This window comes from Scyliorhinus canicula, chromosome 4, assembly GCF_902713615.1.
Source record: "Scyliorhinus canicula chromosome 4, sScyCan1.1, whole genome shotgun sequence".
NCBI classification, from domain to species: Eukaryota; Metazoa; Chordata; class Chondrichthyes; order Carcharhiniformes; family Scyliorhinidae; genus Scyliorhinus; species Scyliorhinus canicula.
In genome coordinates, this window is record NC_052149.1 from 33,307,212 (window position 1) to 33,334,416 (window position 27,205).

Consider the following 27,205-nt stretch of genomic DNA (forward strand, 5'->3'; position numbering starts at 1 on the left):
GCTGGCTAGGCTGGATTTGTTTTCCTTAGTGGTTAAGGAAAACGTTGAGAGGGGACTGATTGTGGTGTACAAAATTATGAGGGACAGATATGATAGATAGGAAGAAACATCTCCCCTTAGTACATGGGTCAATAAGCAGGGGACACAGATTTGAGCTAAGGGGCAGGAGATTTAGCGGGGATTTGAGGAAAAACATTTTCACCCACGGGGTGATGGGAATCTGGAACTCGCCGTCTGAAAAGATGCGGGAAACTCTCAAAACATTTAAGAAGCATTTAGAAATTGACAAAATGCTGGAATATACGATCAGAATGGATAGGTGTTGATGGCTAGTGCACACAAGATAGCTTGAAAGGCCTCTTTCTGTGCCATAAAACTCTATGGCTCTATGACAGCTATGCTTACCTCAACTAAGTTATTTTGTCCATGTTTGGCCCAAGGCTGTAATAGGCTCTAGAGCCAAGTAGGTCTGTGGAATCCAAACTGAGTATCAATGAACAGGTTAAGTGTGTAAATTTAGATTGGATTGGATTTGTTTATTGTTACGTATACCGAGGTACAGTGAAAAGTATTTTTCTGCGAGCAGCTCAAACAGATGATTTAGTACATGAAAAGAAAATACATAATAGGGTAACACAAGGCATACAATGTAGATACATAGACACCGGCATCGGGTGAAACATACAGGAGTGTAGTATTAATCAGGTCAGTCCATAAGAGGGTCGGTTAGGAGTCTGGTAACAGCAGGGAAGAAGCTTTTAAATCTGTTCTTGCGTGTTCTCAGACTTTTGTATCTCCTGCCCGATGGAAAAAGTTGGAAGAGTGGGTAAGCCAGGTGGGAGTGGTCTTTGATTATGCTGCCCTCTTTCCCAAGGCAGTGGGAGGTGTAGACAGAGTCAATGGATGGGTGGTGGGTTTGTGTGATGGACTGGGCTGTGTTCAAGACTCTCTGAAGTTTCTTGCAGTCTTGGCCGAACAGTTGCCATACCAGGCTGATGCAGCCAGAAAGGATGCTTTCTATGGTGCATTTTTAAAAGGTGGTAAGAGTCAGTGTGGACATGCTGAAGTTACTTAGTTTCCTGAGGCCGAAGAGGCACTGTTGTGCTTTCTTGGTGCTACTTAATGCTACTTAATAGCACTGTTGGCAACACCTTCCATCACTTTGCTGATTGAGGCTAATGGGGCAGAAATTGGCAGGATTAGATGTTTTTTGTGGGGAGGACATACCTGAGCAATTTTCCACATTATTGTAATAAAAGCAATGTTTTGTGGATGCCAGAGATCTGAAATTAAAACAAAGTGTTGGAAAAATTCAGCAGATGTGCTAACACCAGTTGAGAGAGATACTGAGTTAATGTTTTGAGTCCAACATGACTCTTCTTTGGAACCCAGCACATTGTACCAGAACAACTTGGCTAGAGTCAACGGCTTGTGTACCTTTTCTTTAGCAGTATTGCCTAGATATTGTCAGTGCCCCTAGCTTTTGCAGTATTGCTTGCAGTTGATGATTTTTGATATTGTGGAGTGAATCAAATTGACTAAGGAGTTCTTCTGTGGCAGTGGGAACCTCAGGCTAAGACCAAGATGGAGCATTCGCGTGGCACTTGACAAAGGTTTTGCCCTTGTCTTTTGAACTTGTGTTGGGCTCTGTCTCCATTGAAGATGGGGCTGTTCATGGAGCCTCCCCCTATTTGTTGTTTAATTGTCCCCCACCATTCACGACTGGGTGCAGTAGGACTGCAGAGGTTTGGCATGATAAACTAATTGTTGGTGCACATTATTCTGTCTATAGCAAATTGTTTCTAGTATTTGGCATGCAGGGAGTCGGTCATGTACTGTAGCTTCAACAGGCTAGCAACTCATTTTAGATACACCTCTGCTGCTGCAGGTATGTTCTGCTACATTCCACTTTGAGCCAGTGTTCTAATTGGGGGATATGCTGCCTGACAGCGCTGTGTTCGATCCCGGCCCCAGGTCACTGTCTGTGTGGAGTTTGCATATTCTCCCTGTGTTTGTGTGGGTCTCACCCCTACAACCCAAAGATGTGCAAGCTAGGTGGATTGGCCACACTAATTTGCCCCTTAATTGGGGGGAAAAAAGAATTGGGTACTCTAAATTAAAAATAAATTGTGGAGGAATACATCGCTGCTGCTGTTGGCCCCCAGCACCACCTGTTTTGAGCTGCCAGATATGTTTGAATGTTTTGAATATTAATGCCGGATAACACAATGGAGGGTGTACTTGCTGTGAAAACAGGACCTTGCTTCCACAAGGATCCTGTGGCGGGCACTCCCACCAATTATGTCATGATTATGGATGCATCTGTGATGGATAGTTTGTGGAGAGGATGAGGTCAGGAAGGGCGTTTCCCTTGTGTTGGTTTTCTCACCATCTGACACGGTGACAAGGATTTTCCAGGATTAATTGGGCTGATGCTGGGTGGTGCAGTTTTGTTCTTAATTTCATAGCAGTTTGGTACAACTGAGTGGCTTGCTGGGCTGTTTCTGATGGCAGTTAAGAGTGATGGAACCATCAATTCACCAGACACGTGTTTCCGATATGAATATAGGCTTTAATCGACTTACTACAAAGCCAGCCTGTTACCCGTTGAAGAACTCTCAGTGAACTGCAGGCTGACTCTGGATAAGGGTATTTATACAGCAGCACTAGGGGGAGGGGTTGTGGGCGGAGCCAAGGGTGGAGCCCTGTACAAGCTCCTGAGCATTCCCAGAGCTACTCCCCCTAGTGGTCGGATAACACTACTGCGCTTACAAAGACATAGTGTGAATTATCATATTACATTCACCACATTCACCCCCTGCAAAAAAACAATCAAGTCCGGCGGGGGTGGTGGTCTACAACGTCAGTCTGTCCGGTGGTCGAATTGTCCGTTGTGATCTGCGGAGCACCGGGGTTGCAGCCTTTTGCGGTGGCTGGATGGGTGTTGTGTGCTGGGGTATGATGGCGGACTCCAGGGAGGATTGTATCTGAGCTTCATACTCTCCTGGTTCGACCGAGGACTGGGGGGGCTGGCCGACGCGGGTGCGCAGAATTGGTGGAGCGGGCTCGGGGGTGCAAGGGGGCGGCAGCATGGGGTGTAAGGTGAGAGGTCCTTCTGTGGGGGTAGAGGGGGCGCTGGATCCGGCGGGTGCCAGATCCCGGAGGGATACCGTGTCCTGACGTCCGTCAGGGAACTCGGCAAATGCGTACTGGGGGTTGGAGTGGAGCAGGCGCACCTTTTCAACAAGGGGGTCGGTTTTGTGTGCCCTGACGTGTTTCCTCAGAAGTATGGGGCCCAGTGTCTTCAGCCATGCCGGAAGTGAGACCCCGTGGTAGTGCCCCTGGAAAAAATTAAGAGCCCCTCGTGAGGGGTCTGATTGGTCACTGTGCAAAAAAGGGACCTAATAGTCCTCTGGGAGGACTTCCTGCCACTGGGAGACTTGGAGCTTTCTAGACCGGAGGGTCAGTAGGACGGTCTTCCAGACCGTCGCGTTCTCCCTCTCCACGTGCCCGTTCCCCCTGGGGTTGTAGCTGGTAGTCCTGCTCGAGGCAATGCCCTTGTCAAGCAGGTACTGACGCAGCTCGTCGCTCATGAAGGACGAACCCCGGTCGCTGTGTACGTAGCTGGGGAAACCAAACAGGGTGAAGATGCTATGCTGGGCCCTAATGACTCTGTGGGAGGTCATGTCGGGGCATGGGATAGCGAATGGGAAACGGGAAAACTCGTCTAAATGTTTAAAAAGTAAACGTTCTTGTTAGTTGAGGGGAGTGGCCCTTTGAAATCAATCATGAGGCATTCAAAGGGCCTAGAAGCCTTGACCAGGTGGGCCCTGTCTGGTCTATAGAAGTGTGGTTTGCACACCGCACAGATCGGGCAGTCCCTGGTGAGCGCTTTTACCTCCTCGTTGGAGAAAGGCAGGTTTCGGGCCCTGATGTAGTGGGCGAGCCGGGTGACCCCGGGTGGCAGAAGTCATTGTGGATGACTTTCAATCGGTCAATCTGCGCGCTGGCGCATGTCCCGCGGGATAGGGCATCCGGAGGCTCGTTGAGCTTCCCGGGTCGATACTTAATGTCGTAATTGTAGGTGGCGAGTTCGATCCTCCACCTCAGAATTTTGTCGTTTTTAATTTTGCCCCTTTGCGAGTTGTCGAACATGAAGGCAACCGATTTTTGGTCGGTGATGAGGGTGAACCTCCTACCTGCGAGGTAGTGCCTCCAGTAACGGATAGCCTCCACAATGGCTTGTGCTTCTTTCTCGACTGAGGAGTGTCGGAGTTCTGAAGCGGAGAGGGTACGGGAGAAAAATGCGACTGGTCTCCCTGCCTGATTTAAAGTGGCTGCAAGAGTTACCTCTGAGGCGTCGCTCTCTACCTGAAATGGAGTGGATTCATCCACCGCCCGCATGACCGCTTTGGCGATGTCTTCCTTGATGCCGTCGAAGGCCTGGTGTGCCTCGGCTGACAGGGGAAATCGTGTGGCCCTAAAGAGTGGGCGGGCTTTGTCTGCATATTGAGGGACCCACTGGGCGTAGTAGGAAAAGAAACCCAAGCACCATTTGTGGGCCTTGGGGCAATGGGGGAGGGGGAGTTCTAAGAGGGGGCATACGGTCCGGGTCTGGGCCCAGGACTCCGTTTTCCACGACATAACCGAGGTTGGCTAGTCTGGTTGTGCGGAAAACGCATTTCTCCTTGTTATACGTGAGATTCAGTTTCTGTGCCGTCTGGAGAAAACGGTGGAGGTTGGCGTTGTGGTCCTGCTGGTCATAGCCGCAGATGGTGACATTGTCCAAGTACGGAAACGTGGCCCGCAGCCCGTACTGGTCCACCATTCAGTCCAGTGCTCGTTGGAACACCGAGACCCCATTAGTGACGCCGAAAGGGACGCGGAGGAAATGGAAGAGGCGGCCATCGGCCTCGAATGCCGTGTAGTGGCGGTCCTCCGGGCGGATTGGGAGCTGGTGGTATGCAGACTTCAGATCCACCGTGGAAAAGAGCCGGTACTGGGCGATCTGGTTTACCATGTCTGCAATCCTGGGGAGGGGATACGCGTCGAGGAGCGTAAATCTATTTATGGTCTGACTATAGTCGACAATCATGCGGAATTTTTCCCCGGTCTTAATGACCACCACCTGAGCTCTCCAGGGACTATTGCTGGCCTCTATAATCCCCTCACTGAGAAGCCTTCGGACCTCTGCTCTGATAAATACCCTATCCTGCAGGCTATACCGCCTGCTACGAGTGGCTACGGGTTTACAGTCCTTTGTGAGATTGCCGAAGAGAGGAGGGGGGGAGGGATTCACAGCGTAGCGAGGCTGCAGATAGTGAGTGGGGGCAGGGGCCCGCCGAAGCTGAGGGTGAGGCTCTTAAGGTTACATTGGAAGTCTAGGCCTAATAAGAGTTCGGGCAAAACGTAGAGTTCGAATTTTGAGTAGCTAGCGCCTCGGATTGTGAGTGTCGCGGCGGTGCGCCCCTGAATCTGGACCGAGTGGGAGCCTGAAGCGGGCGAGATAGTTTGCTGCATGGGGAAAATGGGGAGCGAACAGCGTCTTACCAGGTCTGGATGTATGAAGCTCTCGGTGCTCCCGGAGTCGAAGAGGCATGGCGTTTTGTACCCGTTGATTTGGACCTCTGCCATCGAATTTCGCAGATGCTTCGGGCGTGATTGGTCCAGAGTGACCGCGCTGAGTTGCGGGTAGTCGGCGGCTCGATCAGCTGTGCTGGAGTGGCCCCGTGATGACTGCCCTCTGAGTTCATAGTCGTATTCTTCCAATGAGTTGTCCGAGCGCAGAGATGCAGGTCGGGCCCGTGGATTGCACGTGGCGGGCGGCGAGGAAGATGGCGTCCAAGATGGTGGCCCCCACGAGTCGCACGTGGCCGACCACGTGGTGGAGGTTTGCCAAGATGGCGGCCACCATGGATCGCAAGTGACTGGAGGGGGCGGAGTCGGGGCATAGGCCGCAGCGTTTCCGGGCCTGCGGGTGTGGGGAGCGATTACTTTGTGCCGCTGGGGAGTTGGAAGCTGGGGCCCTTTTAGCGAAGCACACTCTTGCGTAGTGGCCTTTCCGCCCGCATCTGCTGCAGGTCGCGTTGCGGGCTGGGCAGTGCTGCCGCGGGTGCTGGTTCTGGCCGCAGAAATGGCAGACCGGAGCAGCATAGTGGCTGGCTGGGGCAGCATGGTGGCTGGGCGGCCGCGTAGCACAGGCCTGGGGGAGTCACTCGTCGGGGGCCCATGATTGGGTCGCGGGGTCCACGGGGAACGAGTTAAGACTGCGGAAGGAGACCTCCATCGTGGTAGCAGCTTCCACAGTCGTTTCTAAGTCTTGGGCCCCCTTTTCCAGCAATCGTTGGCGCACATAATTAGACCTGAGGCCCGCTACAAAACCATCATGTACAGCAAGTTCTCGGTGTTCAGCCGCGGTAACCGCTTGATAATTATAGTAATTGGACAAATTATTGAGTTCCCTTAGAAATTCGGCGAGTGATTCTGTAGGCAGCTGGCGGCGAGTCGTAAACACATGGCATGCGTAAACTTCGGTAATGGGCCTCACATATATCTTATCGAGTACTGCTAGCGCCGCAGTATATGAACCGGCCGAGTTTAGTTGTGTAGAGATTCTGTGGCTCACCCTCGCGTGTAGTAGACTCAACTTCTGTTCCTATGTCGTTTCGGCTGTGCTCGCTTCTGCCAGGTAGGCCTTGAAGCACCGCAGCCAGTGGGAGAAGATTCCTTTAGCCTCTGCATCCTGCGGGTCAAGTTTCAGGCGTCCAGGCTCGAGGGCTGATTCCATGATCGATCTTGCTGTTCTTAAGTCGATTAAATTGATGGAACCATCAATTCACCAGACACGTGTTTCCGATATGAATATAGGCTTTAATTGACTTACTACAGAGCCAGCCTGTTACCCGTTGATGAACTCTCAGTGAACTGCAGGCTGACTCTGGACAAGGGTATTTATGCAGCAGCACTAGGGGGAGGAGTCGTGGGCGGAGCCAAGGGTGGAGCCCTGTACAAGCCCCTGAGCATTCCCAGAGCTACTCCCCCTAGTGGTCGGATAACGCTACTGCGCTTACAAAGACATAGTGTGAATTATCATATTACATTCACCGCAAAGAGTCAACCATATTGCTTTGAATCTAGAGTCATAAATAGGCCACACCAGAGAAGGGCGGCAGATTTTCTTCCCTAAAGGAGCCAAATGTGTTGATACAACAATCCTGCCATTTTATGTTCACCATTACTTTTTTTTAAATATTTTTTTTTAAATTTAGATTAGCCAATTATTTTTTCCAATTAAGGGGCACTTTTAGTGTGGCCAATCCACCTACTCTGCACATTTTTGGGTTGTGGGGGCGAAACCCACGCAGACACGGGGAGAATGTGTAAACTCCACACGGACAGTGACCCAGAGCCGGGATCGAACCTGGGACCTCAGCGCCGTGAGGCGGTTGTGCTAACCACTAGGCCACCGTGCTGCCCTTGTTCACCATTACTGATGCTATATTTTTATTCAAGATTTATTTTATAAACTGACCTTAACCCAGTGAAAGGATTTGAACTCATGCCTTTGGATCATTAACTCAGGTTTCTGGATTACTATTGACAACTATTATGCTATCATGTCCACCATGTTTGAATGCTAGTTCACCATTACTGTGCCTCAATCTCTGTTATCTTATAAAATATGTTTTATTTACAGAACTACTTTAGTTTTGAAACTTGCAGCTGATCAGCTGGCGTGGGGCTGGGAGAATCGCGCCTCTTACATTTGAACTCTTGAACTAGAAAGTGTGTGATCAATTATTGTTGGGTTAAGATTTTTTTTCTTGGCGATATTTCTTTTCCCTATTTCCACCAACCACTCTTGTAATGGACAAGTCCAAGCTTTTTGTAGCTGAACTTTCCTGTATACTGGAGCCTTTCAGCAGAATATGGTACAATGGTGGCGTAGTAATATTAGTTTGTCCCCCCCCCCCCCCCCCCCCCCCCCCCCCCCCAATTACAGTGACTAGAACGGGTGTTGATGTGGGCTGCTGCACCCATTTGCTTTTGAAGCTAAAGTTAAATGGTTGTAAACTGGTCCACAGAAAATCTGAATCTGCACTGCCTGTGTCTTTATCAGAGCAAGAGTAGGCATTAATATTGAAGTACTGAGAGCCAGCCACTTGTTGAACTTTTGTAAACATTGGCCTGTGTGAGTCATCGGGTTTTTTCTTTCAGACCTTTCATACCTTTCAGATAACATTTCTTGACCTGGTATAATTAAAATAGCTAGAGGTGACAGTTCTCATGCCTGGAATTGCATGATAAGTGTGCATGCAGTAAATACTACACATTTCTCAGTTTAAAGATGGAGAATCACACTAGATATTTATAATGATGCAGTTATCCTGTCAACCTTGTAATATTTAAGAGTATAAGGTATTTGACAACGTCTAATGCCTATTTTGATGAATATGTATGTCTACTGCCTGTGTCTTTAGCATTGGTCTAACCTTGCCCATGTTAAACTTCTGTATCACAATATAACTGTAAATTCTAACACACTTTCCAGGACTGTGAAATATACAAACAGGGATGAGAAATGCCCTATTAATTTTTTTTCCACCCTCCGCCTAGCCCCAGGAGGCCATCACTCAATCCCTCTCTTTAATTTGCTAATTCTGACTTGATTTTGACTTGCTTTGTGAGATTGGGAGATGCAGTGACACTGCTACAGTGGTTGCTGCTCCTGTATGCACCTCCAGCAGAGCGCCTCCAGCAGTGGGCATTCTTCCTGGTGCTGCCTCTGATGCTGAAGTTGCAACAGCGGGACAACTGATCTTCTTGCTTAATCCAGGGCCCGGTTACTGCTGAAGTGGCTCAGTCCTGACCCAAGCGCAGTCTGCCACTCGACGTCAGACTCTGGCCCTCGGAGGGTTGGGGATTCCAGTTGGCTGTGGTTTCACCCACATTCCACCCTCAACAGTATTTAATGCTTTGCGCTGCTTCTGGCTTGGCCACACTGGACTTTGTCACTACCCAAGTGCCCAGTGATAGAAGGCACTCCACTTCCTGGCCCACCATGGTCTGAGAGTCCCTGGTACCCGGGTTCCTATTCCTTTTGGGTGGAGGCTTCCACAGCTGTGTGGATGTAGGTGGCACTGGTCAAGGGGGAGCTGCAGCAGCCCACTGGTGGCTGTCCAGGGAAGTTGGGTGGGTGGGTGGGGGGAGGCGGGGGTAGTGGGTGGGATAAGTGATTGAGGCTGGGTGGGGAGAAAGGGAAGGAAGAGAAGGAAAGGGAAGGGCTGCTGAGTGAGTTGTATGTGGAAGAGGAGCTGATTACAATGTAATCATGCTGGTAGTGGGATTTCTCAGAGTCTTTTGTCGCTATGGAATATAGAGAGTTTAGCTGAAACATACATAAAATAATTTTACAAACTACTTTAAAAATGTACATATTTGTTCACAGATGTTCATATATCATTTATTATATGTTGTTTATGATACACAAACTTTAATAATAACGTATCAAATGTTACTATGTTGCTTCATTGCTGTCTTGTTCTTCTGGGGTCTGGGATCACCTTAATTTTTGAGGTTTTTAACAATGTATTCATTCGTGGGATGTGGGCATCGCTGGCAAGGCCATTATTTGTTGCACATCATTAATTGCCCTCGAGAAGGTGGTGGTGAGTTAAATTGGGGTCACACCGGAAAATAATTTGCGAAACGGGTTCACTCAACTTATTCCTGGAATGAAGGGCATATTTTATGAAGAAAGATTGAATAGGTTGGAATAATGAGAGTTGATCTTATTGAAACATGCAAGACCTTGAGGCAACGTGATAGGGTGGATAGTGGGAGGATGTTTCCTCTTGTTGGGGAGAGAAGAATTAGGGAACAAATTTTTAAAAAGGAGGCCTCCTTTTAAGACAGAGATGAGGGGCTGGAATCTCTGCTGTTGGGATTCTCCGTTGTGCTGTCAGCCCAGGGATTTCCCGACGGCGTGGGGCTGCACACAATGGCCAACCCCATTGGCCGGCTGGCGAGACAGAGAATCCCGGAGGCGCGCCCCACCAGAAATCTGGTGCGATGGGACAGAGAATCCTGCCCGAAAAGTCTTTTTTCTTTCAGGTTGCTGTTAGTCTGTCAAGTTCTCCAGAAGTTTTTTAAAAATAATGTTATTGAAGTTTTTCATCTAGTACAGCTCTACAAAAAAAATATCTCAACATACATAGTTACAGAGGGTAACAGGAGAACAGCAATATAACTGGCTCAGTACAATCATTAGACTTAATTTGGTGCCTCTGTACGCACCACCAAAGAACAGAGAAGAGAAGGATAAGGCCATGTAATTAAATGGTGCACACCTTCCCATGCAACAATTGCTTGCAACGACCAGGAGTGTTCAGGATACATTCAGGTGTGCACCAGAACATATCTTCCTCAACTCCAGAATACCAACAACATACTGTAACCTCCTTCCCTCATACACCAGACCTGTCTGTACTCCTACAGGACCCAATCACGAATTCTTAAATCTTACCATATTTTTTTTTTTTAAATACAAAGAAAATACACGAGAACCCCAGTTCGTAAAGGATGGTTTACATATACTGCAAAATACACCATAATCAGTACAGAATTATCATCATTCTACATATTTATACAGAGAGGACTAGCATCTATAGACTCGGATTGTAGTCAGTGCCGTTAGCACCTCCCAACACATTAATTGAAACAGGATAAATAAAGGAGAATGTCTAGGAGCAAGGGGGGGGGAGCATTCAGGAGTCAATAAACCCAGGATATTGGGAGTGGGGGCTGATTCCCTCCACACCGGAACAATTGAGGGAAATCCCCACTGGACCACAACCAGGCTTATAACAGCACGCTGCTCACCCAAATGAAGAGAAGAATATCTCCCCGAAGGAATGCCCGAATAACCCAAGAATGTTAGATACACAGTATGCCATTGTAAAAAGGATATTAGGGGACAGAACAATGATGCCTCAACCAAGACAAAGGTACCGCCTGCCTCTGGAAGACCCACAATGAGGAGGATACTCAGGAAGCCATTGTATAAGGTCTCTTGGAGGAGGGTGCCTACCCACAAACCGAGGAAAGGCTCCAACAATACAGAGGCATAGCATACATACTCCACTTCAAATAAAACAAAGATTAACTGACCACATCCAGGCATGTGCTACTACTCATTTCTCCTTATTCCAATAGCTCTAAAAACGCCGACCATAAAAAAGAAACAGAAGGAACCCAGTCCTCTCCAGGATACAAGAGCTTTGACAAAGGGTCATTGGACTCGAAACGTTAGCTCTTTTCTCTCCCTACAGATGCTGCCAGACTTGCTGAGATTTTCCAGCAGCTTTGACAAAGAGTCATCGGACTCGAAACGTTAGCTCTTGTCTTTCCCTACAGATGCTGCCAGACTTGCTGAGATTTTCCTGCATTTTCTCTTTAGTTTCAGATTCCAGCATCCGCAGTAATTTGTTTTTATCCAGAAGGAACCCAGTCCTCTCCAGGATACAAGATCTGCCTAGTCCTTCAAAGGAGATGAGCACAGATTCTCAAAATACAAAGCAACAAAATAAAAGCCCAATACAATTGGCTCTAACTGGGCGACTATCCTTAACCAAAGTGAGGACTTAGCTAACCCTATCACCCACACCCACCACCACATCAACCGTCCACCTATCACCCCGTTGTGGCTCCACTCATCTTCTCTATAAACGAGATAAGGGGAGTTTAAAATGCAAACCCTCTCATGAAGCAAGAATTATAGCAAATAAAAAAGGTCAAAACTGTGCACAAACCACTTATCACTTTACCGATTCAATATCATTTTTGCTAAAACAGGATAACAATCGACCCTCTCACCACTCATGCTCAAACATTGCACACACTTGTTAGGAGAAAATTCAACCATGTGAAATCAACAGCATAATCACAGGGGAATAATCCAGGGCTATTGATGAACTTTCACAATATTAACCATCAAAATTGTTGGAATGGCCCAGGCCATGACAGGATCATCGAACAACCCTCCGGGATCTCTCAAAAGTTCCATCGAGCAAAGCGTCTTCACCTCTGCCACATCGACGGCCAAACGGCCAGGAACAGCTCCAAACCCTCACGACGAGCATTGAGGACAGGACAACTCAAAACCAGTGGTTGGGGCCTCCAATCAACCCTGAAAACTGGATACAATGTGCTCCATCTAACCTTTAAATCAAGATTACAAAAGCATAGCAACCAATTTTCAAACTCAATCGGGAACTTGCCTCCCACACCTCACAAGAGAAAGGTCTCATGAACATGCCTTGTCTAGCCCAATATTACCCGGGTCAGGCAGGATGGATGGCACACCATGCAGCAGGATTTTCAAACACCGAAGGTGACCCCCACCAGGGAGATTGCTCTATCAAATACCAGGATTCTCTTCTGCGCTTCCACCATTCTCTTAAGAATACTTTGCAGTTCATCAAAGTGAGCACTACAAACCTGCACCACGGAGACGCGATCATCATCCAAAACATCCAAACATGGCAGCCACCATCCCAATGTAAACAGTACTACCAAGGTGAAGGCTCGCTCACCGTCAAAATCGGCACTCCAGCAGCATGATGGCGCAGTGGTTAGCACTGGGACTACGGCGCTGAGGACCCGGGTTCGAATCCCGGCCCTGGGTCGCTGTCCGTGTGGGGTTTGCACATTCTCTCCATGTCTGTGTGGGTCTCGCCCCCACAACCCAAAAGCTGTGCAGTTTAGGTGGATTGGCCACGCTAAATTGCCCCTTAATTGGAAAAAAAATGATTAGGTACTCTAAATTTATATTTTTTTAAACCGCAACTGCAAGCTGGGCCCTACCCCACTCAGCTGTTCACCACCAAACTCCAATCAGGATCATTCAGGGACATAGTTCAAGACATATATTCCAAAATAAGATAATTATGGAATGTACATCAGGGTAAAATATAGGATTAAAAGACGAGTAGAGCCAGAGCTTTCAAAAACGCAGATGCTTCTGCGCTCACATCACACGACCCCCTTGCATAGGTTTTTGAATGACAATAGAGAGTTGAAAGTCATGGGGCAGATAGGAAAGTGGAGTTGAGGCCACAATCAAATCAGCCATGACCTTATCAAATGGCATACAGGCCAAATCATCACCTCCTCCTCCGAATTCTGATGTTCTTAAGTGCTGCTGCAGTCCTTTACTTTGCTTTACTGTGCATGTACATAATCCAGCAAGGTCATGTTCTATTGTCAGTATGGACTACATCCTGGATGACATTCACTTACTGCACTAACTGCATTGAATGCTGAAATACCGAGGGCACTGGTGATTTCATACTAATACATTGCTCACAGTCTTGATGGTAATAGAAGATAAACAAATGGAAAACTAATGTTTCTACCCACTCAAAATCTCATAATTCAAACTATTTGAAATGGCCTAGAAACTTCTGCATTTTAATGAAAATCATTAAAAAAATTATAATTACATGATTCCTTCTCGTATTTTCAGACCTTTTTGTCTTTGTCCATTATTTTTCAGGCTTTTATAAATCTTTGGCTACATTCACCCCTTGATACAAGTAGCATTCAATACTTGTAGGTATTTCTTTACTCCATGGGCTGAATTTTACAGGCCACCTGGGCAGGTCTGGGCATGTAATTTAGGGCTCTGTGCCATTGCTTGTCAAGGATCTTTTAAAATTTCCATGGCACTTATAATTTAAGAGTGAGGGGATACTATGCCTGGATCACAGCTGGCCTGAGTCATAAAGGTTGGGCAAGACAGTCTAGTAAGGAAACACACTTTAGTAATTGGGCACAGAGTGGCAATCTGTGCTGATTGTCAACCTGACAAAGGTATGGCCCATTGTTACTTCGAGCTGAGAGACTGTATTTGTCATCTATTCAAGCATGACAGTTTATAGCTAAATCTCATCCAGACCTTAAAAGGGCTCAATTCAGCAAAGTTCATTGGACTGTCAGCAGAAATTTGGTCATTAAATAGCAGTCCAGAAATGTGTGAACTTTAAACCAGATACCCAAATCCTTTTTGTAATATAGATAATTTTTCACTTCTAATTTGGAGGTCAAAGCTATTCAGATGATCAATAGCAGCAAAACAAGCATTAAAATTCTAACCATGATCTAATCCAAATCTGTTTCGCACGACGTGTGGAACTGTGACTTTGTTTACCCGTTTTCTAACTCGAGAGGTGCTATGGCCAGTTCTAACAACTCAAATGCAACCCAGGTGAGTGCAAGTAAAATAATATAGCTGGAACTAGACCTCATTGACTTTGTAGCTTTATGATGTTCCCATGCCATGCATAGTTATTTATTAAACTATTGAGCAAGTTTCAACAATTTTCAAAACCAAAACAATACAACAGTAAATATATAATCATTTAAAATATAACAGATTGTCTAAAACATAGGGCGGGATTCTCCCATTGGCAGATAAGTGCCGACGCCGGAGTAAAAACGGGAGTGTTTTACTCCGGCGTCGGCGCCCGTTCCGGGACCCCACTCTGCAGCCCACAGGGGGCTAGGACGGTGCTGGAGCGGCCTATGCCACTCAAGCTGCCAATTCCTGCCTGAACCCGGCGCTGCGGGGTCTGCGCATGCGCAGTTGGGCCGGCGCCAACTAGCGCGTGCGCAGTGGCCTTCTTCCCCGCGCCAGCCTCGACGGCAAATGGAGCAGGGCTACAGAAGCCGCTGCAGAAGAAAGAAGGCCGGGGGAAGAGAGGCCGGCCCGCCGATTGGTTGGCCCCGATCGCAGGCCAGGCCACTACGGAGGCCCCCCCCCTGGGTTCGGACACCCCCCCCTCTCACAGGCCGCCCCCCCGGACCCTTCAACGCCAAGGTCCCGCCGGCTCAGAGGATGTTAGAACGGCGGCGGCGGGACTCTGCATTTTGATGACAGCAGCTCGGCCCATCTGGGCCGGAGAATCAGCGCGCCGGCACGGGCCGGAGAGTCGGTGCCGCGCCAGCAGCGAATTGCGTCCCGGTGTCGGAGCAGCGTGGCGCGATTCGCGCAGCGCGTTGCCGATTCTCCGACCCGACTGGGGGGGGGGGGGGGGGGGGTGGTCGGAGAATTCCGCCCATAGTCTTGCCAGTAGGGTGTGTTTTGATTACAGTGAGTGAGTCTAGTTAAAAGGAGGTTTTTTTTACTCAATACTATTTTTCAAATTGGTGGATATACCCACTTTTGGATCCTCAAATCTGGGCTCTGCAAAAATGTTGTAAGTGTATACATTTTAGATTTTTTTTTTAAAAAGCACCTAGGTCACATTAAGCTAAAAAATGCTTTTAATGGGAGATATGACTGTAGAGCATGCATACTTTGGAATTTATTGGTTATCCTTTGATTTCATATGGTTTTGTTGGCGATATGGTTTTGTGTTCTTACTGGGATCCAATCCTATCAAATCACAAACACATAGGGCATTTTTAATTTAATTTCCTCTTCTAGTCTTTTCTTTTTTTTATAAATTTAGCGTGGCCAATCCATCTACCCTGCACATCTTCTGGTTGTGGGGTCGAAGCCCACACAAACACGGGGAGAATGTGCAAACTCCACACGGACAATGACCCAGAGTCGGGATCGAACCTAGGACCTCGGCACAGTGAGACAGCAGTGCTAACCACTACGCTGTGCTGCCTAGTCTTTTCTTAAAGTCACAGATTAATGCTAGGTCCTGCTTCTGCGGGCTTCTTTCCACCACCTTGTTCAAATGACCATTCTTCATGTGTGAATGTAGTAGACAGTAATTGTTGGAAAACCATTGAACTATGATAGCATCATAAAATTCTCCTGTCTTTGATCAATGCTCTCATCATTCTGTGTCTATATTGTGTAGTAGTTAGGTGTGGGAGTCTGTGTGATTAGCCCCTTGCTGCTGACTGTGGCTGTAGAAGGTGCGATAAATGATTACAATAGGATATTCAACTACTCCATAAAGGGAATGTAAAGTAGAAGGTATTACTACTACTGAGTTTTAAAGTAATAATTAATCTGCCATATAATAGAATGGTCTTAGAAATGAGGCATTAGAATGTCTTTTTACAGAGATTTGTTGCATATACATCTAATGATGCACTTCAGCTGTGTGAATTTATTTCAAAATATTTTATACATTGGGGGAGGGAAAGTTAGCAATTGATAAATCATGAACTGCATTTTAATGATGACCTTGCCCTGTGTAATTTATTTAAGTGTGGCAGCTTGATTCAAGCAGGAATATCCTGAGTTGTAACACAATTTAAAAAAGAATTTAGCACATCACCAACCTGTGGCCCGGTAATTCAGAACTTGAATATTGCTGCAGCTTTTTGTCTTGCACTCATCAGGACAAGCGCAAGGATGCCAAATTTCAATGGATCACAACAATTTATTCTATACAAGAAAAGGGTGTTAGTTGGTTGCCAAGTCAATTCTGGCCGAATAATCGCCATGCAGAAAACAACCTTTTGTTGTGTAGTTTTTAAATTGTTCGAACAAATAATACAGCACAGCAACAGGTCCTTTGGCCCTCCAAGCCTGTACCGGTCATGATACCACCCTTGGCCAAAACCCTCAGCACTTCCTAATGCTGTCTCCCTCTATACCCATCCAAACCATGTATTTGTTGAGATGCTTTTTGAACGCCGATAATGTACTTGCTTCCACAATCTCCCTTGGCAGTGCATTCCAGGCACTCGCTACCCTCTGTGTAAAAATTTGGCATTCTTGCGCTTGTCCCGCTTTACAGAAATATTCACCAACCTTTCATGTTAAATCCTTATCTATCAATACTTTTAAAGAACCTTCCATGGCAAGGTGTGTCCAATTTAATTCTGTTTTCTGTCTCTCAGTTGAACTTCTCAGAATCCTTTGGTAAGTGCTTGGTGTTCAGCCTACAGTATGCATAAAAGCAGTGGTGCATGACAATCTTCTACTAACTGAGGCATACCCTTACCATGTCTAATATCTAGGCTGCGTGTCACAGCATAAAAGCTCATATAATAAACCTTGACCAAATGATACATCCCTCTTGCTGTCCAGGAAAAGATTTAAAATCTAATGCAATGATTGATGTGATGTTTAAATAAAAAGGATAAAAGAATATGAAAATTTTTCCCTAATATTCTGCCTGCAACGCAGTGCTGTCTATGTGATTTACTCGCTGAGGACTTATTGTTAACCCAGAACTTGGACAAGTCCAGGCATTTACATGGATGCTGCACTGCTGAGGACAGCTTTACTAACCTTCCTAAGAAATTGCTCTGACTTGTTACTTTGCATCAGCCTTTTCTGTCGCTTAAAAAGAAATATATATATATATTATATATAATAATCTAATTCTTTCCTTTTTCTTTCGGTTTCTTTATTTTTTTTCTTTCTCTCCTGTACTAATGCTTCTCTTTAATCTTATTTGCATTCAAATTACCTCACCAGGTGGTACACCAATCAGAGGTAAGAATGCTGAACGTGCTCAGAATCATCGTCCTCACTCCATTTTCCCTTTCCTCCAATGTCTCATTTCCTAACATTCTCTTGACCCCAACACTTTGCTTTTGCCCATCTTTCCCTTCTCTCATTCTCAAACCACTGGTCCATCTGTTTCAACTTCTCAGTGTACATAGTGGATTTTTGTTCTTTTTTGTTTATACACTTTTTTAAAACTCAAAATGGACACAAATGATCATTTGTCGGAACCACTTAATCACCTGGATAAATTCAGATGACCACATGCATTTTACAGCTGTGCCTGAATCTGGTTCTAGTGTGTAGGGAATGAATGTCTCCAGGAGTACTGACCCTTAAGATTATGCAAGAAAAGCTGAGATTCATTAGATTTTCTGAAAAATCTTATGGCTTGATCACATCAACATAAAACAAACCTCCATAATTTTTGCGTTCTGATTAGCTAATATAATTATATCACATTCTGGTTTGCAAACTATGTTCATTCACTTACTGCATAAGTCATAGTTTAACTTTCAAATATACATTGTAGGAGAAGGGCAACTTAATGGAGTTTGAAGGTTAAAATCAGTTAATTTCCAGTGCCTCTTAGCTGGTCATTGTGCAAATAGATGTGAACCAAGGCATATTTGTAATCTTCAAACAATGGTAGTCAGCAGTTTTCAAACAGAGCCAACACTGATAATGTCAGTGATGTTTGGGTGAAATCTATTCAATTTTTTCCAGATGCTGTATTTGTTTCTCTGGAATACTCTGCTATCAATAAAGCAATAGATATTTCAGGCCATAGTCAGCTTTTTAAAAGATATAACAATATTGCCTTCACTGATTAATGGATTTAAGATCTTGATGGTGGTTTAACAATCTACCAACTTAGGTACATCGTACAGTGAAAAATTTGGTGCCGCCATTTAAGCAGTTTGTATTTACTTTCTAATTGATGTGACTTCAATGTTGCCCTTATTGCTTTTATATCAAGTATTCAAATTCCCCCCCCCCCCCCCCCCCCTCCCATTTCACTCGATACCACCTACTGATATGTAATGGGTATCTTTTTTCCCTTCCAGATTCATACAACTTTTACTGCTTAAATTGAACCCCTTCTAGCTAGGTTAGCCCCAACACTTCCACGTTGTTAAACTTATGAACCTGCATCAGATGCTTCTCTTCATCTGAGCCCCAAATTTATCTCCCAATTCTAAAATTCCTGCTGGCAAACCTTGTTCTATTCACAAAACTCATCCCGTACTATTTTGAAATCTTCAGCCTGTGGCTGAAAAATAGCAAGTTTAGTTAAGTGTGAGGAGCACTGTGTGCAAATTCAGGAGGGCTTGGTTAATACATGGATGTCAGTGAAATTTAATGTTGAGAAATGTGAAGTTGATGAATTTTGGAGGGAGAATGCAGACAACATACTTGCACACAAGTCATTTTCAAAACTTGAAGAAAAGACACTTAAAGGTTCAGATACAAGTTAGAGAACATTTTAATGCACCTTTCAAGAGAAGCATATTGGATCCTAGGTTTTTTCAGCAAGGTGTAGAAAGTGCAAAAGCAAAAGCAAGATGCAAAACCTAGATAAATGATTGATTAGGCTAAGTTAAAGTACTTTAACCAGGAATGCAAGAGTATGGAGAGGTCAACAGAGAATTGTTAAATTGATGACACCGATAAGAGCCTTCAGGTTAAGGAAATAGATTTACAAAGAGGTCTAGGTCTCTTTTCATTAGAGAAAATGGGTCAAGAGAAGTTTGAGTGAGGTTTTCAAAGTAACTTAAGACTTTCAAATAAGATTAATGGGGCAAACATTTCCACTGGCTGTAGTTGGCATAAGTTAGTGATTAACAAGAGAAGAATAGATTTATTTTGCATAGGGTTTATTAGAACATGAAACATACTGTCACTAATAATGGTAAAGCACAATGCATACTGGCTTTACATTTAGAAGTAGATTAATATTTGAAACAAATAATTTTAAAAGAAAAGAGAATATTATTAAGTGGATAGCTTTCAGAAAGGAAGGACAGTAAGAAGTCTTACAACGCCAGATTAAAGTCCAACAGCTTTGTTTCAAACACGAGCTTTCGGAGCACAGCTCCTTCCTCAGGTGAATGAAGAGGAATGTTCCAGAAACAAAGTCTTTGAATGCGAGTATTGTCTTGCATCTTTGTTTTTGTCTATATTTATGCTTCTGGAACATAACCTCTTCATTTACCTGAGGAAGAAGCAGTGTTCCGAAAACTAGTGATTTGAAACAAACCTGTTGGACTTTAACCTGGCGTTGTAAGACTTCTTACTGTGCTCACCCCAGTCCAACGCAGGCATCTCCACAGAAAGGAGGAATATAGGGGTTAGTGGTCTATATTTTGTTCTAATATTGTAATACAGGTATTATTCTCCCTCCACCCCACCAATCCCCCCTCCCAGCCCTGAAATACAGTCACATTGGGCCTCCTCACCTGTTATAAACCTGCATCAGACTTCTGCTTTTTCTATTATTACTTGGGCTCTATTGATTTGTTTAAGAAAGAATTGTTTCTAATACATTACTTAACTAGTCATTTGAACTGTATCACATCTCGCCTCCTTCCAATTTGCACAGCTGATAGATCATTACTTTCAGCTTACTTTGTTTACTTGCAGCTCAATGTGATTGAGATAACACCCGTGTTGTCATGTCTTCAGATATGTTGGTGACTTGCACATCCAAAATGTGTGCAGCAAATGAGCCTATGGCCACAGATACATTTCAGCTTCTGCTTTTACCAAATTATTGGGTGAACTTCACATACCCAACAGGGGTGGAGGTTGGGTGGCTACTAAACTAAACTGAATACACAATCTACGAGGATGATGTAATTCATTTTTCTATTCTTGTATTGGGGGCAGGCACTACTGCTCCGTCTCCTGGTGACATTAAATGTCTAGGCACTGGAACCATTCACCATCGACTGCACTTAATAAAATTGAGCATTATTTCAATTAATCCATCCATTTCATTAAATCATTATAAAATATTTCTCATTTGAACTTTGATAAAGGGATTGAGATGTGCTTTACATGAATTAATATATATTTATCCTGTTTAAATTAAGCAGAAATTATTTTAAAAGGGCACATATATTGATGAAACTGCCATGATAATAGCACTAGCCCATTCTTTGCTGTTAATTAACTTATTTTCAATCTAAATAGAATTATAAAACCCTTAACAATAAAAGGTAAATTAAGGACAATAGATTCAGGAGATTCTTAATATGTGTTTTTAATATGTCTAAAATCACTCATTTTGTTGTTTTAGAAGTTGCAGTATCCTTGCCTGGTAGCCCTGTGAAGGCTGTATTTGTAAATGAGCAAAGGAAAAGTGGATTAAATCATGATATTTGACCAAGCGGCATCTTCTGTAGACACTTGGTTAGGAGAATACATCTCTCATCTGGAAATTGCATTTAATACAGTGGTGGTTCAGTTATCCGTACAAATACTAAACTTTTTACTTTCTTGTTAAGCAGGGATTTGGAGAGAAGTGAGACTGTGAATGGTTTCTGAAATGTGTTGATAATCAGTGATTATTGCGGGCACAGCTAAGTAGTGAACACTTTTCATTTATGTGGGGAAAATTCTAATTCCAATGTTTTCTGGTAGTGACGTGGGCCCAGAACAGGTTGATTTCTGTATTGTTAACACCTGCATGTACACCAAAGGAATACCTCATGGCACCTGAGCAATATAAAGTTAATTTATTATAGGATACACCATTGAGCATCAGCAAATCATTTACCTTCCAGTTCATGCTCAACAAAGTGGAAAGTGGAGGTGTTTGGGTTGATGTTGCAGTTAATTATATCCAATTCTTCACTTTTAGGATGTTATTTTTAATTCAGCCAGAATGATAGGAAGAGAGTCTCCTTTCTCTACTAGCGACCAACATCCTATATGAAAACTGCTGCATTCACAGCTCAAAAATTGCCTATATTGGCACAAATCTGACGGTCTTTCGATGCAAGGTGACAAATTTGCGAAATGGAAAGGTCTCATTGATACAGTTTGGTGATGCTTTAAGCTACATCCAGATTTTAATTTGAGTACTTGAAGCTGGCCACAAAAGTCTATAATGGAAAGTACCACTATATCCAGCATTTGGTATCCCTTGATGAGCATAAAATGGTTGATTGAGTGGAACTGCTCAGTTTACATTGTTTGATCGCAGCGGCATTGCCAAATGTTCACACATTTTTAAAATATATGTCCGAGGATGCATGGCATATGCATGTTTGTTTATAACAATACATGCATGCCAGAAGGTGTACGGCAATGATTTGAATTTGTCCAAATGTGTCTTGACAATTAAAAAGAAAATCTTAAAGTAATGTAGTAGCTTTGTTCTGCCTAGGCCAACAACAGCCGAATTATGCTTTTGTTAATGCATCACATTGTATTCAGATTTGATTTTTACGTCTGTTTCTTTTGGGAGGTGTTGATTATCTTTATGTGAGTGCAGCTTATGTAGGGCACTATCTTCAGGATACTGCAGCTTCCTTCAAACTGCTGTTGCAGCGGTTCATATGTATTTTCAAAAGTCTGAATTTACACTTTAATGGAATTCGTCCTAATATATTTAAATTTAGAATTTTCAATATTGCCTGTTAGGTATTTATGTCCAGGTAGATCTGACTCTGCTAAATTTCTCATTGTTTGAAACATTCTGGATTATTTTTAGCTATGTGTTCTGAGCTGGAACATTTCATCAGCATTCTATTGGTCACCAGCTCTGCTATTTTAGACCTTTGGAAACATACCTTTTACTCCTCTGATGAAACAAAACAATCAGTGTTTTAGTTCCAAGATGCTTGTACATATTTGAACATCTTATTGCACTACTACAATTGCAAAATAAGATTCCCCCAATAAGTTGAGACTTGTTAAACCCAAATGGCAAGATAAATGAGTTGACCAGAGTTTATTCTATATCTGTAGTAATCTCACAGTTCCACTATGTTAGAATGATTTTATCTCCTGCAGCTGCAGTTTCCTTTTTGTTGTAATTTTTAAAGTCCAAATAGGAATGGTCCAGTGATCTAGTTTGTAGAATTTACAATATATTGTGTTTCAAACTTAGTAAAGTCCTACTTCATGAGCCCAAACTTGTGCATTTCGTGAAGCATTCACTCACTTTTGTTTTTGATCTTTAATGTGTTGTCGTGTAGGACATTTTTGTTTATCAATGGGATGGAGCTTAATTCATTTGGAGCAGTATTTGTACAGCAACATGCTGCACTCCTATTCTTTAATGAAGTGGTTAGGTATATAATGAGTTCACACAAAGTCATTTGTGTTCAGAAATGATAAGTTTATGGTTATTTACCCATTCAAGTTTTCAGAAAAGGTCACAAGCAGTCTAGATTGAGTGTAGGATTTAAACAAAGTGAACTTGGATGCTGTATGCCAAGATTTGATATTCATATCCTTTCTAATAAAACAGATGGAAAATAATGCATTGCTTTAGCTTTCTTCTGTACATTCTTCTCTTTTCCAAGTTCAGAATAAGGCACATGATCAGGCAAAAAAGCAAAAAGAAAATTTGTTTGCAATTCATCGCAAACTGTGCCAAGACTTGATTTTCAGGATTTTAAATACAGCCTCTAAAAAGGATACTGCAGCTAAAGCGAACCATAAGCATTTCAAAACATCCTAAAACTAAAACAAGATTAGCTTTTCGATTCAAGATATATGTACAAGATTATTTCTGAGGCTTTAATGTAGGTGTATGGATAGTGCGAAAGTTTCTGTTAAATCCATTGTAACACATCATTTATTACATTTTTTAATTTTTAAAATGTCAATAAAGAGATTTTAAAATAAAAAATTGCAACTGCTATTGAGGAAGACTTCTCACAACTGACACGTGATCAACTTTTCTTCACTTTCGGTATAAATCCTGTACTTTCCTGGCCCTCGGAGTTTGTCCCTATATGCCTAGTTAATAAAACATTGCGTTATTAAAATACATTTATAATTTTATCTTTATATAAACCTGTATAAAATATTGACTGCTTTTTCTAATGGTAGAATAATTGTCACAGGGTGATAATGGTGAATAGAAATATAGCCAACTGCAGCAAGAATATTTTTGTGGATTAGATGGCTGGTTAGTAGGACTAATGTTCTAGGCCAATTGCAAACAATGCAGTCATTATTTTCTTTATTATATTCTTGGGCTACATTTCCTTAAAAATTCAGAAGGCACAAGGCATCCTACTCCGCAAAGCCAACTTGCATTTTGTGGGACAATTTGCTTCTGCCAGTGATGCATTGATGAAATCGTTCTGTTTTTGTGAAACAAGCCTCGCCACACAGATCGAATTAAAATGTCTTTCATAGGTTCTTGAATAAAGCTGGATGCCCAGCCCATCAGCGTCTGTCGTACATTATGTGAAACATGATGAGCGGCAGAGAAGTAAAATTTTCTGTATCACACGGGCGTACAGCTGTCTATATTTGAAAGTTTCTTAAAGTTAGCTATCAAAATTCAGTTACAAATTAAGTGCAAGCTTCTGACTCTGAATTTATCGATTGCTGGATTCAGCATGTGCATTACCTTGTATACTTCCTCATTAGCAGGGTATTAAGTATAGCGCTCTTCACAAATTTTATACAACTGCATAGCTCTTGCTGGTTTAGCACAGTGGGCTAAACAGCCAGCTTGTAATGCAGAACAAGGCAGCAGCGCGGGTTCAATTCCCGCACCAGCCTCCCCGAACAGGCGCTGTAATGTGGCGACTAGGGGACTTCCACAGTAACTTCATTGAAGCCTACTTGTTAGGGGCTGGTTTAGCACAGGGCTAAATCGCTGGCTTTGAAAGCAGACCAAGGCAGGCCAGCAGCACGGTTCAATTCCCGTACCAGCCTCCCCGAACAGGTGCCAGAATGTGGCGACTAGGGGCTTTTCACAGTAACTTCATTTGAAGCCTACTTGTGACAATAAGCGATTTTCATTTCATTTTCATGTCTTGGATAACAGCCATGCAATGCACTATTTAAATGCAGAATAGGGAGTGGAGCACCAGGCATGTTATGTCAACAAAAAATCTTTCATGTTTAGGCAGTCAGGTGACAACCACTCCAGCATGGAACTCTGAAGCTGGTGAGGGTTGCTGGGGAAATAGAATCCTATTTCAAGATCAGCTCAATTTCATGTATGCCTTAATAGGATGTGATTTTTTCTAAATTCATCCTTAAACATACTTCACTTTATTGTTCTTCACAAAAGTGAAATAATTCAGTTCAATGCCAGTTTTAAACTGAAGTTATTAGCCCAAGGGTACAATAAAATATTAATGAAATGTGTGTGTTTTCATTTCATTCTTTCACACTTTGGGGGAAAAAGGCAAAGGGGAAACGTGAGCATTTTGCATTTGAAGACCATCATATCCTGTTCCACCACATGATTTTTTACCATTTTCTGTGTCTCAGATCTGGATAGCTTGTTGGATCAGAAATAACCAGAGCTGTCTGTGTTTTTATACAGGAGCCTTGCAAATTGAGAACAGTGAGGAGTCTGACCAGGGCAAATATGAATGTGTATCAACTAACAGCGCTGGGACACGTTACTCTGCTCCTGCCAACTTATACGTCAGAGGTAGGAAGTGGACTACTTCAACTTGCTCCACATTTCAGTTTGTTGATGCAAATGTCTAGTTTGTGAGGTATCTTTTCTGGACTGTTATGTATTTAATTTTTTTTTTCATTCTAATTATTGAATTCTTTTCATGTTGCAAACTAACTCACCTTTTTCAACATATACAAAGGGAGGATACCAGGACCATTTCCATCAAACATCTGCAACATAGATTCCTTTCTCTGTTCTAAGCAGCCTGAATGTTGTTTTAAGTATATGAATCAAAGGTGCAATGCTTCAAGATTTTGTTTTTTGTTCTTTGTTACTTTTTTCTCTCCTGAGGTTTCTGTTTTATCAAAAGAAGATCAGACTGGAGACTTTGTCAGGATACCAGCTTTCTAAGGTTTCCAGACTTAAGTTGGTAATGTAAATGATGGATACATTCCATTTAAAGACTTTATCCTTTTCAAAGTGAGTGCTGAATACTTTTGATAGAGCTTTACCTGCATTATCATTTTCCTTTTTTCCAAGTGGGCTCTGCTAATTGAACATTTTTAATTGGGCGCATTTATTCTTTCTGATTTTGGATAAAAAAATTACAATTATTTTAAGAATCATCACATATGCTTCATCCAATGCTCTATTTTATATCAGCAAAAATGTAATCAAAAACTTGAACTTCAAGAATGTGGGATACAGCAACAGCAAAGACATTTAGGCAGCAATTTTGGTCTGCTTATTATCTTGTTTGCACATGTAAATGAGGCAGCAGCAGGCAAAATATGGTTTTAGTTTCTCCTATCCAGTTTGAACTGATTTCAGAGCTCATCCAATTGTCCTTGGGGTGGGATGGCAGAGATTTTAAGTGCCAGAGCTCTCATCTGAACAGAAGGTAGCCTAAAATATGCAAGCGCATTGTGATTGTTTGACATTATTGGCATGATTTCCTGACACTGCAGTACAGTATTTGCTCTGTCTTGTGAAGGGACTTTAGGCTTCGCAATTCTTTCTAGGAATCCCAGTCTGGGGTAGTGGGGATGCAACAGGAAGAAGGAGTTGTTTCCTGAAGGCTTTTGTGAGTTTGGTGACATGCCATTATCCTGCCACGATGGCCAGGACTGTAAGTTCCTGCTGTCAAATTCCACCGCAATTTCAAAATTTGCAGATTTTAAAATAAATTTAGTGTACCCAATTTTTTTTTTCCAATTAGGGGCCAATTTAGTGTGGCCAATCCACCTACCCTGCACATCTTTGGGTTGTGGGGATGAGACCCACTCAAACTCGGAGAGAATGTGTAAACTCCACACGAACAGTGACAGTGATAGATAGGTTCTTGATTAATAAGGGGATCAGGGGTTATGGGGAGAAGGCAGGAGAATGGGGATGCAAAAATATCAGCCGTGATTGAATGGCAGAGAAGCATCGATGGGCCGAGTGGCCTAATTCTGCTCCTATGTCTTATGGTCTTATGAACACAGAACCTGAAAGTTTTGTGAACTTTGAGGTGGCAATGATAGACTTTAAAAGGACCCTTTCTTGAGTTTTACAGTTAAAGATATCATCACTGGATTGTGGTCGGGTCCAATGTCAGCACCTGGATAGGTTCTTGTCTTATAATGTTTTTAAATCTTTATCTCAAAATAATGTAATCTATTTGGTTGCAATGGACATCTCCTGGGCTCCTCTGTAGAGTTCTTTTAGATTGTTGAAAGTTAATGTTCACTGTTAAAAAATTATTAGTTTGACAAAATTCAATCAATTTCAACCCATATTGCCTTCTTGTACTAAAGCTAAATTGTCCTTGGCTGGATAATCTTTCTCTTGCCCCACTTTTGCATTCAAGTCACCATGATAATTGTCACTTTGTCTAACTTGGTTTACATTAGAATTTCTTTGATGTTAGGACAGAACTTTTCTATGGGTGTGATTCTCCGGCCGCGTTGCGCTCAAGGGAGAGCATAACACGGCTGGAGAATGACAGGAGAGGCTTCCAGCAAGCCTCCCGACAGGCTCCATGACTCGTGAGATTCTCCGGAGTCCCGTGAGATGTCCGGGTCGGAACCCTGCCCCAAATGGGCGGGACCGAATGACACTCGTGGATGTAG

General features: G+C 43.5%; 1 protein-coding gene across 24 annotated transcripts in view; it reads left to right on the forward strand.

Annotated features, from left to right (window-relative positions):
* LOC119964463 (receptor-type tyrosine-protein phosphatase F-like) overlaps positions 1-27,205 on the forward strand; it is a 529,423-nt gene that overhangs the window by 289,911 nt on the left and 212,307 nt on the right. For 14 of the 24 annotated variants that reach the window (XM_038793980.1, XM_038793995.1, XM_038793985.1 and 11 more), the window contains 2 exons: positions 17,453-17,470; positions 25,011-25,121. In XM_038793980.1, the coding sequence (XP_038649908.1) occupies positions 17,453-17,470; positions 25,011-25,121 (129 nt within the window). The remainder of the gene's footprint in view (positions 1-17,452; positions 17,471-25,010; positions 25,122-27,205) is intronic. The other 10 variants (XM_038793984.1, XM_038793986.1, XM_038793989.1 and 7 more) reach the window with 1 other exon arrangement.